The sequence below is a fragment of the Gavia stellata genome, chromosome Z (assembly GCF_030936135.1).
Source record: "Gavia stellata isolate bGavSte3 chromosome Z, bGavSte3.hap2, whole genome shotgun sequence".
NCBI classification, from domain to species: Eukaryota; Metazoa; Chordata; class Aves; order Gaviiformes; family Gaviidae; genus Gavia; species Gavia stellata.
Genome location: NC_082637.1, coordinates 41,395,813 through 41,409,895, shown reverse-complemented (window position 1 = coordinate 41,409,895; position 14,083 = coordinate 41,395,813). Strand labels below are relative to the sequence as shown.

The 14,083-nt window shown below is 39.5% G+C and overlaps 1 protein-coding gene across 2 annotated transcripts in view; it reads right to left on the bottom strand.

Moving 5' to 3' along the window:
- Positions 1-780: 780 nt before the first annotated feature.
- Positions 781-14,083, bottom strand: part of CEMIP2 (cell migration inducing hyaluronidase 2) — a 35,828-nt gene continuing 22,525 nt past the window's right edge. For both annotated transcript variants that reach the window (XM_009819017.2, XM_009819018.2), the window contains 12 exons: positions 12,237-12,368; positions 11,707-11,742; positions 10,836-10,991; positions 8,454-8,631; positions 7,757-7,972; positions 6,834-7,042; positions 6,129-6,314; positions 4,732-4,951; positions 4,025-4,123; positions 2,706-2,854; positions 1,844-1,950; positions 781-1,082 (listed from right to left, as the gene is read on the bottom strand). In XM_009819017.2, the coding sequence (XP_009817319.2) occupies positions 886-1,082; positions 1,844-1,950; positions 2,706-2,854; positions 4,025-4,123; positions 4,732-4,951; positions 6,129-6,314; positions 6,834-7,042; positions 7,757-7,972; positions 8,454-8,631; positions 10,836-10,991; positions 11,707-11,742; positions 12,237-12,368 (1,885 nt within the window). In that variant the 3' untranslated portion in view covers positions 781-885. The remainder of the gene's footprint in view (positions 1,083-1,843; positions 1,951-2,705; positions 2,855-4,024; positions 4,124-4,731; positions 4,952-6,128; positions 6,315-6,833; positions 7,043-7,756; positions 7,973-8,453; positions 8,632-10,835; positions 10,992-11,706; positions 11,743-12,236; positions 12,369-14,083) is intronic.

The following is a 14,083-nucleotide window of genomic DNA, read 5'->3' as shown; positions in this document are numbered from 1 at the left end:
AAAAAAAATCACTGCAAGAGTAGATGCTTAGTTTCATAACAAATTGAGAATAACAATATCTCAGCTTTGCCCTTCTGGCTAAAAGCTTTAGAAAAAAAAGCTGAAGTCAAGCTGTACCCAAGACTGCAGCCTTAACACCCAGACTGTTTACCGAAGTAACAGACACATGTATATTTAGGAGTGAATAGTAAACAGTAACCCCAAAGAATGGTAGTAATTTTCTGCTCTGTATGGTTGGTACACACAGCCTTGTTAAACTCTGTTTCATGGTACACAATTTTCACCCAGCCAAGTGCTGGATCTTTGAATCCCCCCTCTCCATCTTTCATACAGCAAAGCAAAAAGTTTTACTGCAGTTAAAACCCCTCGAGTCAGCTGCATGCATAAGGGAAATTGGTTTTTAACACCTTGGAAAGCAGAAGGAGAATGTAACTGAGCTGACTGCTAAATAAACCCTCAGGAAAACACCTAAACAGCTGAGGGAAAATGCATAAGTTATAATGACCAACTCAAGCTGTTTATGGAGACTTTAATGTTAATCTTTCAAGTAATCCAAGATGCACTCCAACACCTGTTATCAAAAATTTAAGGCTTTTATGAACACCCTCTTACATACAAAAGGAGTATTAAACAGAAGGAACTTGTTTACAGTAAATACAAACATCTGAAAAATCTCTGAAACCTGTTTATACAAATACTAATAAATTCTTTAATATTTTGTACAACTAGAAGGTGCACAGATTGGCATTCAAGCGGTCAATGCTGGCAAATACCTGTCAGACAATAACATGATTTACTTGGATAACAATATAGTTTAAAATGCCATAAATTAAAAAATAAGTTAGTTCACATTTTTTTCCCCAGCTTTTATGTACATCTTAGTCTTTAATGAGATCGTGTAGCCTTCTTCAGAAGCTCAAGGTCTTTCCGTCGGCTTTTCATTGCTCTGGCACAGCCATACTCTTCCAGTTGTAAAGGGATATACTTTTCTATATGAACGAGCCCATGCCCAGCAGGACTGGTAAACAGCTTAATCCAGGATGGCTTAAAATTTCCTCTAAAGCCCAGAAAGGCCAGGCTTCCTGTGACAAAAACAGCTCGGTGTTACTGAACCAGCCAAGCCCATTCAAGCACAAACACAGGACCAGTTGGGAAGGTAACAGCATGCTCCTCTGAAATTCTGACCCCAGATTATTCAGGACACGGAGTCCACCCTCAGCTTCACATGCACCTCACAAGGAAATACTGATTTGCAATTTCTTTTTTCAATATTCATTATTAAATACTCTGAAATCTTAATGTGAAAACACAGCTATCGGGACAGCTGTAAAACGTGCTTTCTCAGGCAGGACTTGTGCCAGGGCCCTGAACGGGCGAGAGCTACCCCATGTGGTCTATAAAGTGATCATCCCTCAAAATACCAACAGCTTCTCATCTCTACCTTCCAATTTTTTTTATAACAGGAAATACTAGCCTGGCACAAGAGATTGTTTAAAAATAGATTCGCTGGGTGAGGCACAAAATACAGGCTTTGGGAAAAAAGCCTGGCTCTCTTTTTTCTGTAATCCATAGGCACAAAGAACTGCTTGTCATTTCTCTGCTTGCAACAAGCTTCACACAATGCCCTTTCGGGCAACAGGAAGGCGTTTCTGCCCTATCTGCTGAAGGGCTGCCCAACCCCCCTCTCAAGAAGGGCTGAAACGCAGCAGCCCACACCAGTGCAAACTGGCAACCATCCTCCACCAGCTGCATCCTTTTCACACACCCCATGAGAAACCCACCATGCCAACATAAACACACAGACGAAGGCAGTGTCAAAGAAAAGTGCAAAATTTCCACCAACCGTTGCTCTGAAGATAAGGCGGTTTGGCTGTCCCCAGGGACATTAAGGCGTCTGATAAATTATCAGGAATTGCTACATCACCTCTTGTGCTCAGTAGAACGATAGACCTGCAGCAGAAACGGTGCAGAGACAGCAGCTGTTATAAACACAAATTTTTAATATTCTGCTACATGCTTTTACAGCTAGCTGGCCTCATAGTCCACCTGCTTAAGAGTACTCATAACATGTCATTTCATGACATGACATGGAAATAGTCAACCCTCTCTGAAAGCAGTTCCTAGAAAATCACCCATCTGGAATTTTTTTTTTTTTTTTTACACTGACTTTTAAATTTAACTTCAAAATCACTTGAAAGTGTTATTTAAATACAGTTTAATGTTTTGTATCAAAAAGTTTAGATATTAATCCAAATTTAGAATATTAGCATGCTGATTTTTCTGACACTAACTTTTTATTTTTATTTAATGATAAGCAATTTTCTCCCTAGGTAGGGAAAAACAGTAGGGTATCTTGTCACATAGGTCTTGTCAATGTCCGTACGTGACCCTATTAAACAAAAAGTTATTCTTGCTTTAAGCAAAGAAGTGTTATTACATGATGTTTAGTTACAAATTCTTTTTGAGGTGAAAGACAGGCATCACTGGAAAACTGTAAGTGTTCAAAATTTGAGTTGCTTTGGTTTCTCAAATGAGGCTAAATTGTCTATTAAAATGCTCCTATGTTTCTCCTTCCCCCTCAACTTACATTACATGTTTTGCTCACTTTCAGTGCTCCTGTATAGACATCATTATTTAAATCCTTGTTAGAGAGCAGAGCTACTAGCTTACAGGACGTACTGGAAATAAATGGTCATTATACGTACCTTTGTGGAATTCCAGATTTTAAATATCCATCCACATGTTTAATGTCTATTCCAGAAAATAATTTGTTTCCCGACACTGTGCCAATGCAGGCATCAACTACAACAATAAGTATACCATTATCCTTGAAGGAAAACATAGTGTCATTGACCTGAATAGGACAAGAAAAAGAGAAAGAAGTTTTTCTTTCTTTCTTAGTGTTAATACAAGTTCAGCAGTGATTCTACTGCACTCAGCATTAATCTTCATCTAATTTAGACACAGTGGTGTACTAATTTCCTTACAAATGCTTGCTTCTCCCCAGCATCTCTTCATTTTCCCCCTTGAGGGGAGGCTTCTGAAATTGTATGGGAGCCCTTCAGTCCCTAGCTTCTATAGGGAGATCATACGTTTCAGATGACCTACTACCTGCCTCAGTCATCGGTCCGGCTTCAGGAAACTAAAATTCAGATTCTGAACCACCTACATTTCTCGGCAATAGTACAGTTAAGCTGTCTCTGCAGCAGCCCAGTTGCAGACCAGTTTCTTCCTATGGAGTGCTCTTACAGCTTCGGATACAGCACACACATTCCCATAGAAGTTTGCAGCTGCTAAGGTTACACTGCTCACATGCCATTTGTCTGTCTAAATAACTCAAGAGTTTTAGTATTTCAACCAAGCTAACACACTGACATTGCAGAATGTAAACCACATACAGACTTTAAGGTTTGTGGTGTGAGGATGCTGCAAATGCTATTTCAGCATCATGTGCAAGTCTTCTTCAGCATCCGAATAGAAAAGTCGAAGTAAACTACTTTTTATACACTATCATATCACTAGGTTTATCAGGACTGTATCAGAACAAATACAGAAATCTCTATGGATTCTTTAGTAATTGCCATTTTGAAGGAGTTTAGCAAAGCTTAATGGCTTCAATGACTCATCCCATTAACTCACCAATCTGTCAGCACAAAAACAATTTCAACAACATGGATTTAACTAACAGGTTGTTTGGTTCCCCCCGCCCCACCCCCAAAAGCAGCCATCAATAAATGTATATCCATCCAGATTTCAACATGAATCTGAAGATTTTCAACTCTCCCTTACTGGTACAATTTTCTCTCCAGCACGAAAGGATTCGAGTACCAAATGGAGCTTGGGAGCCTCATTTTCTAGAGATTAAAACATCAGCTTTTTGACCGTTTGCTTTTTAAACTATGAACTAATACTTTTCATTCAAGTCATGAAAAGTGAGATCAGTATGATGTAGAACTGTACAACTGTTGTAATACAAACTGCTAAAAAGAAAGACAGTTGGAAGAAAACCATAAAGAATACTTACAGAAATAAATGCTTGCTGACCTCTGCTTAACTCTTTTTTACCAGATGAATTAATCTGCACAAGGAGGTAGTTTTTGTGAGGATCACTGGTGAATACCATCTGGATATCAATTGAAACATGTTAAGTACACATATCCATGTATCTTCAACACTTTATCATGCCAGACAATTTACAACAGACCGCCCATGCTCCAAAGCAAATGCATCCATTTGTCAGTGGCATTATTTACGGTACTAGCAATGCTAATAAATAGGATGATGTACAGCGTAACCTGTTTTATATCTTACTTTCAGTATTTTTCTCAGCTTGCATAGCTAAAACGGATAATGCAATTTCAAGTTCATGCTAATAAGCAAAGATCCAAAAAAGGAGAGAGAAGGTCGGCCAGTAGCATGTAGATTGCTGCAGCAAAGCTATCCTACATGGACTACAGGCAATACCGTAGTACAAGACATCAGATCAACCTATGTCCCTTCTCCATAGCACTCAGAGTGAGAGGTGAAACAGTATTTTTCAATGAACAAACACTGAAACCTTTGTGCTACATGGGACTCCCTGCCTTCTAGCATACAGGAGATTAAAAACATGACCATCACAAACTGGTAGGTGCAGTATTCTGTGCTGAAAAACTGAAATTCTGCCTTAAAGCGAGTAAACAGCAACACCAACTATACAGTTCATGAATGTTTTTGCTTATTTTATTTTACCTGAGTTGTGCCACATTTTGTACATGGTACAGTAGTTTTTACTGGCATCTGCTTTATGATGGTTGGTCCTTGGTAGTACTTTGGGTAAGCTTTTGCCATGCAGTTACTGATCCCTTTTGCTGTATCTTTGGTCACAATCTTGATCCTTTCACATCCCTGAGATGAGCAATAACTGTGACCATCCCTATTATATTTGGCTTGAAGAAATAAAAACAGTAATCTACACAAAAGGGGGAAAAAGAATCTAGATTAATTGCTGGAAAGATAGGTATTTATGTTAAACCTTAACAGCTGTATTTCATGATTTTCAGAAGCATAGAAACTACAGTATTCACTTCTGCACCCTTGTTCAAACTTTTTCATAACATTTACAGTTTACTAGAGTTAGGAAGTCTCTACTGATATATCTGAATTTCCCAACAATTAAAGGAGACTTCATTATGAATGCATATGCTTTGAAAAGAACAGCTTATCCGTGGCTTGCAGGAAACAAAAACCTAACTGCAGAGCATAAATGCTTTCTTTGATCATAGGTCTTTGCAGATACCCAGCAGTAACTGGATATTCAGCTTCACCCACCAGCACTGGACAGTGTAATTATACTGTTGCAAATGCATGGAAATGCAGTTTAGGGGACAGTGGTCATTAATGTTCACAGTACACAGAGACTGGTAATTCTTCTATTATATATTTGACTGTTATCACTGTAGCTCTTAGACAAAAGAAACGTAAATATCTTTTCAAAAGCTACATTCATCTGCATATTTACTACAGACAGACAAAGCAGCAGATAAGGGAACAAAATAAATATGAGAACAAATTATAAATTAAAGATCAACGTTTGCAAAACACAAGTGATGTATGTAGGACTTATTTTACTCAAAGTTGACCATATCTTAAACCTCTCAGAAGGATCTCAGTGGCCTCTGTCAGAAGTACTTTTGAAAGAGAGACTAGAACTTTTAAGTACTGTTGAGTAGGCTGAAAACAGATTAGGATTTTCAGAACTACATTCTGAGAATGTTCTTGGAACAGAAAACTTCTTGGAAATGTCTAGAATTTTCGATTTAACAGGAAGGCACAAATTTTCTTTGAAGACTTAGAAGTTACTTCCTGAAGGACACTGCTCTGCAGCACACCGGATACCACATTTTCCCCAGGCATGGGTTAGGAAATGACTGTGGCTACTGTGGTGCTCTTGGGAAAGTATTTCAATAACAACCACTGTATTTGGAGATTCAAAGTCACATAAAGTATTCTTTCAAACAGGCTTTGGGCTCCTTTGCAACAGCTTTCTTCTCACACAGGTGTCTCAATCAGTTGCTTTTAACACTACCAAACTGGACGTTTTAAGGTTAAAAAACATCTTCCAACAGGGTCAAGTTACAAGGAATTACCCAGTACTGTTGTCAAAGTAAAACTTCTTGTCTGATCGATTCTTTTCAAGCTCCAGCATTGAAGATACAGGCATATAGCGCTCTACCTTGCTTGACAGAGCAGATGACCGCCTTTGAAAGGTTTCCAATACTATAACAAAATCTGTATTAGGTTGATAACAAAGACCAACACGAATCCAGTCATTCCTGAAAACAAAATAAAATGTATGATTCACTATAGGAACAGTTTAGATGACAATATGCAGCAAACAGATCACTCAAAAAACAAGTAACAGGAATGCAAAAAGCTCCCAAACCCTCAACCAGAAGATCTTTCTTCTGCTCTCTACACAAAGTGTTTCATTATATGTTATAGTAACTTCGATACTCTCAGGATATATTTGATTTTATACTTTAGACATCTAATAAGTTTATCTGACAACAAAAATCAACTATTCAAGCCAATTCTGCTCAACTTCATTATTTGTACATTCTCCAAGGGATTTTCCCTTAAAGACATTGTACTGGACAAAAGTTTAACTTTAGGTGCAGGTCTATGGATTAATCTCTTGCTTTTCATACTTTGGTATTTGTAATTATGGAAAAAAAAAACCAACCCAAGATCCAGTCTTACTGATGGTTGCTAACTCTCATGCACGCTAATTCCACAGGACATTACTTCAGTATTGCCTTATGGATCAGTGACTTGAAAGAAAGTAAACATACTTGTTGAAGTTAATGAGATAAAGATAGGTGACGTTTGGAGCTTTTCCATTCCAATGTATTGTATAGCCCTTTTGGAGCATCACTACTGGCTGGTATTGTTGAAAGACAGCTCTCTGATTAATACCTCGAAGAATCATGGGATTGGCTGGGTACTCATCTCGTACGATAGTCATGGAAAGATTCTGTCCATTCCAGGTTTGGACATAAACCTATATGATATTAAGGAGGATGAAAAGAAAGAGGAAAGATTGGGACACTGTGCAAAAGGAAATGAAATAGTGAAGAATAATCAGTATATTATTAGCCAAAACGCTGCAATTTGATGTTCTGAGTTACGCAATACACAAATATCGCCTGAAGACCAGCCCTATCTGAAAAACTATTGTAGATTTTGCCCATTTTACAGACAAAAAAAGGGGAAGGAGTGGAAAAAATTTAAATATATATAGAATCAGCTATGGTACTTGGCCAAACTCATACAGAACGGGAACCAGAATGGGAATCAAACCTATGTGATATTTGTATTCAGAAGGTGGTATTTAACACCTTCATTTTTAATAAATAAAAAGCCCCCTAAGCCCCTCAAAACCCACTCTGTGAAAAGACGACAGACGGAACTCCAGTGGAAGAAAATACCTCCAAAACAAAAATGTTTTAGCAGACAGGGCTGCAACATAGAACCCCATGCATACACGTTTGGTTTGACCTTGCAGAATGCAATACTGTACTCCCAGTTTGCGTGCTGAAGGGAACACAATATACACAACTGGCTGAGAAATGTAACATGCATAAGAGTATTTTTAAAAGTCAAAGAATTTTTAAATCCAAAGATAGGTAATTTCGTAGTTCTTACAGTCCCCCTGCCCTCACAAGTTGTTCATATTGTAGATTTGCCCCAAACAGAAAGCTACACAAGTACTAGCCTGTGCATAGGTCCCACTGCAAACCACTCCACTCCATTCTGTAATATTAATGCACTTGGGGTGTTGAATCAAGTAGTTATCCATTCTGCCCACATAGGTATCCTTGTAGTCAGTCACTGAGCCATCTAGATCATGGAATATTGAGTTCTTGTCACCATCCAGATCTCCTTCTTCAAACCAGGGACCAGGTTTTCCAAAGAAAGCTTTCAAAGAAACCTGGCAACAACAATTAAAATATTTATCTTTTTCCCCCAGGCAAAGCACAGACTAGCACTTGTACACCTGCAGAAACACAGGAATTTGACAAAGTTTGTTTAAAACCTTATGGCAAGGACAGTGGAATCTTGCAAAACAGACATTTTGATTTTTAGTAATAGGCTCAGGCCAGCTCTTACTTCTGAACAGTGTTAATACTTGCAACTGAAAAATCATTACCAAACCTTACAAAACTCTCCTTTCAGTTTTACCATTAACCGTGAAAGAGATCATTATTGCAACATATCCTGCATCTCCCTTGCTATTATTTTTTGCTTGGGAGACAAACAATACAACTTGAGTGACTTCCAACCAAGAGAGAAACACTGGAGTAGGGATATATGGAAAACATGACCTAGGGCCCTTGGATGTTTATTTTAAATACAGTAAGAAGAAAAGAAAGCCATTTGCAAAATTAAAAGAAAACTTGTAATAAACTTACATTCGGACCAAACTTCACAAGAGAAATGTTGTTTTTTGGTGTCATCTGCCATGGATTTTTCATCAAGAATCCAACTGCACTGGTAAATCTGTCTGGAGTCGGTACAAAGTTTTTGAATGTGCACTTGGTAAGGTGAATAGGTCCATCATAAATTTGAAAGCCTCTGATTGGAAATGTCCTGTTAATGCAAGCAAATATTCATAGCATCCTGTAACAAAATCCATGACAAGCCTGATTCTGTGTCATAAATACATTTCCCCTCAGAGGAATCAAGAAAGCAACATTAAGAGAATGACTTTCAGGTTAGATCTTAGTAAAGGAAATCTTGTTTCTGTACTTATCTAATGAGTGATAAAATCCCCCACTCTCTTGAATTTTCCTGTTAGAAAAGCTATCACTGTCCAGTTGCAAATGTGCCCCTTTCCCAATACGGGAAATACAGCAGGAGAATAATACCACCTGCTCTTTTATGGATCATGGCAAATGGGAGAAGTGCCTGTAGACTGCAGGAAAGCAAATGTGACTTCTAACTTCAAGAAGGAACACCCAGGGAACTACAGGCTGGTAAGTCGCAGCTTGATCCCCAGGAAGTTGATGGAGCAGCTAATCCTGGAAACCATTTCAAGGCACATGAAGGACAAGAAACTCCTCAGGAGTAATTAGCATAGATTCTGCAAGAGGCAGTCATGCTTGACCAACTTCATAAACTTCTGTGATTAAATGACTGGCCTGGGAGCTGAGGGGAGTGCAGTGGACATGGTCTACCTAAACTTCAGTAAGGCTTTTGACACTGTGTCCCATAAGATCCTCATGAAGTATGGGCCAGATGAGAGGACAGTGAGGTGGATTGAAAACTAGCTGAATGGTTGGGCCTATAAGGTGGCAGCATGAAGTCCACTTGGAGGCCAGTAACGAGTAGTGCACCCCAGGGGTCAATACCGGGTCCAATCTTGTTCAACGTCTTCATTAGTGATGTGGATGATGGGGCTGAATACAGTCTCAGCAAGTTTGCAGAGGGCACAAAACTGCGAGGAGCAGCTGATACACCAGAGGGTCATGCTGCCATCCAGATAGACCTTAGCAGGCTGGAGAAATGGGAAGATGGGAACCTCATGAAGTTCAACATGGGGAAGTGTAAAGTCCTGCACCCTGGGAGGAAAAACCCTATGTGCCAGTGAAAAGGACCTATAGGTCCTGATGGAAACCAAGTTGACCATAAGCCAGCACCGTGCCCTTGCTGCAAAGAGGCAAATGGTATCCTGGGCTACACTGGGAGAAGTGTTGCCAACAGACTGAGGGAGGTAATCCTTCCCATCTATTCAGCACTGGCGAAGCTGCACGTAGAGTGCTTATGCCCAGTACAAGACAGACACAGAGGTATGGAGAGAGTCCAACAAGATGATTAAGTGACTGAAGCATCTCCCATAGGAAGAAACATTGGGAGACCTCAGATTGTTCAGCCTGGAGTAGAGAAGGCTCAGGCGGGAACCTCATCAATGTATAAGAATCTCTGAAGGAATAGTGCAAAGACGACAGAGCCAGGCTCTTTCCAGTGGTGCCCAATGACAGGACCAGAGGCAATGGGCACAAGCTGAAAAACAGGAAGTTCCTCCTGAACATAAGGAGAAACTTCTTCACTGTCAGGGTGACCAAGCACTGGCACAGGTTACCCGGGGAGGTTGTGGAATCTCTGTCTTTGGAGGTATATTAAAACTGCCTGAACACAGTCCTGGACAAACAGCTCTAGGCGGCCCTGACTGAGCAGGGGAGTTGGACAAGATGACCTCCAGAGGTCCCTTCCAACCTCAACTGTTCTGTGATTCTGCTCAACTAGACTAAATACCTCATATATCACCACCACATTAACTTCTTCCCTCTAAATAGCTAAGCAGCAAAAAACCAGGGCAGCCTAGATCTACCTCACCCTTCTTTCCTATTCCATGGCAAGGGTAGGACTTGGCACTATGTTAAACAGGCATCACAGCAAGCCAGAGAGAAAAGAAAAATATCATGGTCACAGACTGGGATTTGTCACAGAGAGACGGTAGTCTCTAGTCCTAAACTGACCCTTGAAATCCTTTTATGTGAATGCTTTTTCTTTCTCTCTTCCAGGCCCAAATGTTGTTTAAGACTAAGGTTTCATTAAAAGTAGGATAACTTAAATCGCTACAGAAAAATGACCTGTGGTAGCATCAGATGAAAATTGACTCAGCAAAAAGGTAAGAGTGACAGAGCTGCACACAAAGTGTTAAAAAAAAAAAAGAGAGCATCACCTTCAATAGAGTCCTAATTTCTCACAACTCAAGCAAGAAGGGTGCTTACATTTGATACAGAGAACGTTTCTTGTGTTATTTCTACTTCATTCACTTACAACATACTTACCGATTTCTAGGCAGAGTGCGTGCCTTGTTGTCTATTCCTCCAGTTCCCGCATATTTATTTTGGCCTCCTGGAAACCCGTAATTCTTGCTCTCACCTATGAACAGTGACTCAGATACTTCCTGGCTGGCACCTTCATCATTTGGGAAGCTCCCATCACTATCAAAGCAACGTAAGAGATAAGCTTTTAGCCAAGACTCTCCAGCAGATGAACACACTGAGGCATAGTCCTACTTTTACTTCTGTAACAGTCCTACAAAAGCAGAGCAGTCTAGACTTCATTTACATTACACAGAACAGTAAATTTAATCATTAACAGTATTACAGGCCAACTGTTTGAAACACCAGCAGAGAGCTGAGCATTAAATTTTCTATCTCCCTTTGTAGTGCAGCAGTCTTGCTTTTACAGTCCACTTTTGCAGTCCTAGAACCAGTTTGTCATAACCTAAGTGGCAGCAGTTTTGGCTTACTACGTAAGTTACTTGATTCTTTTTATTAGGAAGAGACTTTTCCCCCTTTAAATGCTCATCCCCTTTCTTTTCCATTACTCACTTTCAACTGTTCAGGAGGAAAAATCAAAACTGCCTAAAGAATCATACAATGCCAAAAATACCTGGATAAACATAACCCTTCTGGTGAAGGGGCAGTAAATTGTGGTGTAAATCAAACACAGGTTGAATTAAAGTGCAAGCTTTGGCAGCTGTGTCAGTTTACAGCCTTTGTAACATCATCCACTCCACTGGAAAAATAGAACTGTGCCCAAAAATGAAACCATAGCCTTATGAAAGTATACCTATTACTTTTAATAGGTGGATGCATATTTTCTAAGCTTCTAGGCAAGAAAAACCAGAAGTGATTAACATAAAGTACTCACCTAGCAAATGTCAAACCTATTCCATTGTCTGCAAACCTAAAAGAAAGTTCAAAGCTTCAGTCATGTTTTCTGGATTATCCTACAATAAATCACTGTAAGAGCATATCCTGCTATGCACTGCAGAAAGCTTGAATTTTTCTATTAATGGAATTTAGAACTACCACACACTTAACTCCTATAAAAACATTGCTGTTAAAAAATCAAGTAATTGTCTATATATTTTAAGCAGGAATGTTGAGAGCTTCAGGGAAACCACAGATACCTCAGTATAAATTTACTGTCTCTACCAACTTTCAGACCTCTTTTTATTACATAGTTTCTTTTTGCCATTTAAGGCAGGTTCTCATCTAATGACATATAAACTTGTTTCATTTAAAGTAGAGGGATGGTGTGAAAATGGTTCAAGATACTGAGAAGTTCCTTGAGTTAAGCATCAGTCTTCTTATAACCCTGTTATAATGTATTTTCATAAACAAAGCTTCAGGGGAAACTTCTTAACAACATGCAGCTGTTTGCTTCCAGATACCTACCCAGAGTTTTGAATGAGTATATCCCCTCCCCTGACCCAGGCCCCATGATCGTTGTTTTTGAAAGAAATTAATCTGTCAATCAGGGCAGCAACTCGGGGCTTTTCAGGATCTGCATCTTGATGAGGTCGAAACCTGGGACAGATAAAAATCCAAACACTCAATATAAGAATATTGTTTGTTTTACATTTGTCATATATGTTGGGCTGAGACAGCCTGAAAGATAAAAACTCATGCTCATCTGATGGGCAAAATTCACTCTGCTTCATGTTTGGAATGACCGAAGCCAAAACCAGGTGCATCTCTAGCTCTCTATTTCTGGAGAAGTGTCTTCGGAGTATAGTGAAGCAGGAACATAAAACTTCTCTTTTCCAGTAACTCTCACAGGCTTTTGCTCATTCTCCCTGAGATTCTTTAGCTGCATCTCACCTCCTTTTATCCCCTTGCTTCTTCTTTTTGCCCTCCCCCAAAGTACTCCCTCAGCACTTGTATTGCAGCATTAATGTGAAAGTTTGATGGAGGGAATTAAAGCTCCTTGGGAAGGATACACAGGGCTGACATGCACTATACAAAAACAGCTGGAGGTTTGTCTAACTGGTCCTTCAAATCTTTCAAACTTTTCTGACACTAAAGAGTGCTCCTTCTTTGAGCACACCTGAGATTTTTCTATTCCAACCCAGACACTCCGCATTGCTACCAAGATGGTCTCAAACGGCAAGTTACGTCTGGAATCTGTTTTAGACTACAGGAAGAAACAGCCCGATTAAAGACTAGTGGAAGGTTTCACTTGATTATCCCCAAGAGATAATCCCCAGAGAAAAAAGTAATACATTACAAAAATGCGTTTTCAGCTTGTAAAGATATATATGTCCCTTATCCTGATCACCTTGTACTCTAATTTGGATCTGCTCTGTGCCCCCCCCCTCCAGGGGACGAAGGGCAGAATGGGTGAATGTTTGGTTTTGACAGTCTCAGGCTCCTCAATTAATGTTTAAACCCCTTCAGTTCGGTTCCATGTACAATGATCTACGTGAGTGGTCTCACGTAGTTACAAAGTGCTTCATTACTTCTTTGGCTGCCGTGAAACATGAACCACATCTCATGCACTAAGTTTCTCGCATCCTCTGTTGATGCCCTGTCAACACACGACAGGTTCTTACAGGGCATTTTGCCCCTCATATGTTCCTCCTGACTACCTGCTATGACTGAGGTAATCCACAAGGGTTACATGGGTTTTCTGTCAAAACTCCGAACGACCGAGGTCATTTCCAAATCATGACGTTTCGAGTATCACCAAAACTGGGAACTTTCTGCATTTGCAACTATCACTTAACTATCCTCATCCTAAACACAAGTCCATCAGAAATAAAGATAATCTTATGAACTATATTTTCAGTCTTAATGCTTAGCTGCCGCAATAAAATGTTGATGGATACAGTTATTCAATATTATCATTTAACCACTATCCCAGGCCACTTTATTTGAAGTTCAGTACAACATAATCAGGCACAGTATAACCTGGAATTTTCCTAGACTCTCCATTATTTTCTCTCACTTTGTAAACTAAAGAAAATGCGGTTGACTACTAGCTCCGCAAATAGCCTGCAGTAAAACTGTACCACTGTGCTATGATCTCCAAGTCTAGAAGGTATGGCAGGAAGCGCAAGTGGATGTATGACTTGGTTCTATTAATCCTTTTTCTAAAAACTGTTTAAAATTGAGTGACAAATCACAAGAGCAGATTTTAAAGAAAGACTTTAATTTTACCAGCAATTCCAGAAAATACTTTAAGCATGACAGTAGAGCATGTTGAAAACAGTGTCTAAAGAGGCTGAAAACTACCCTGAACA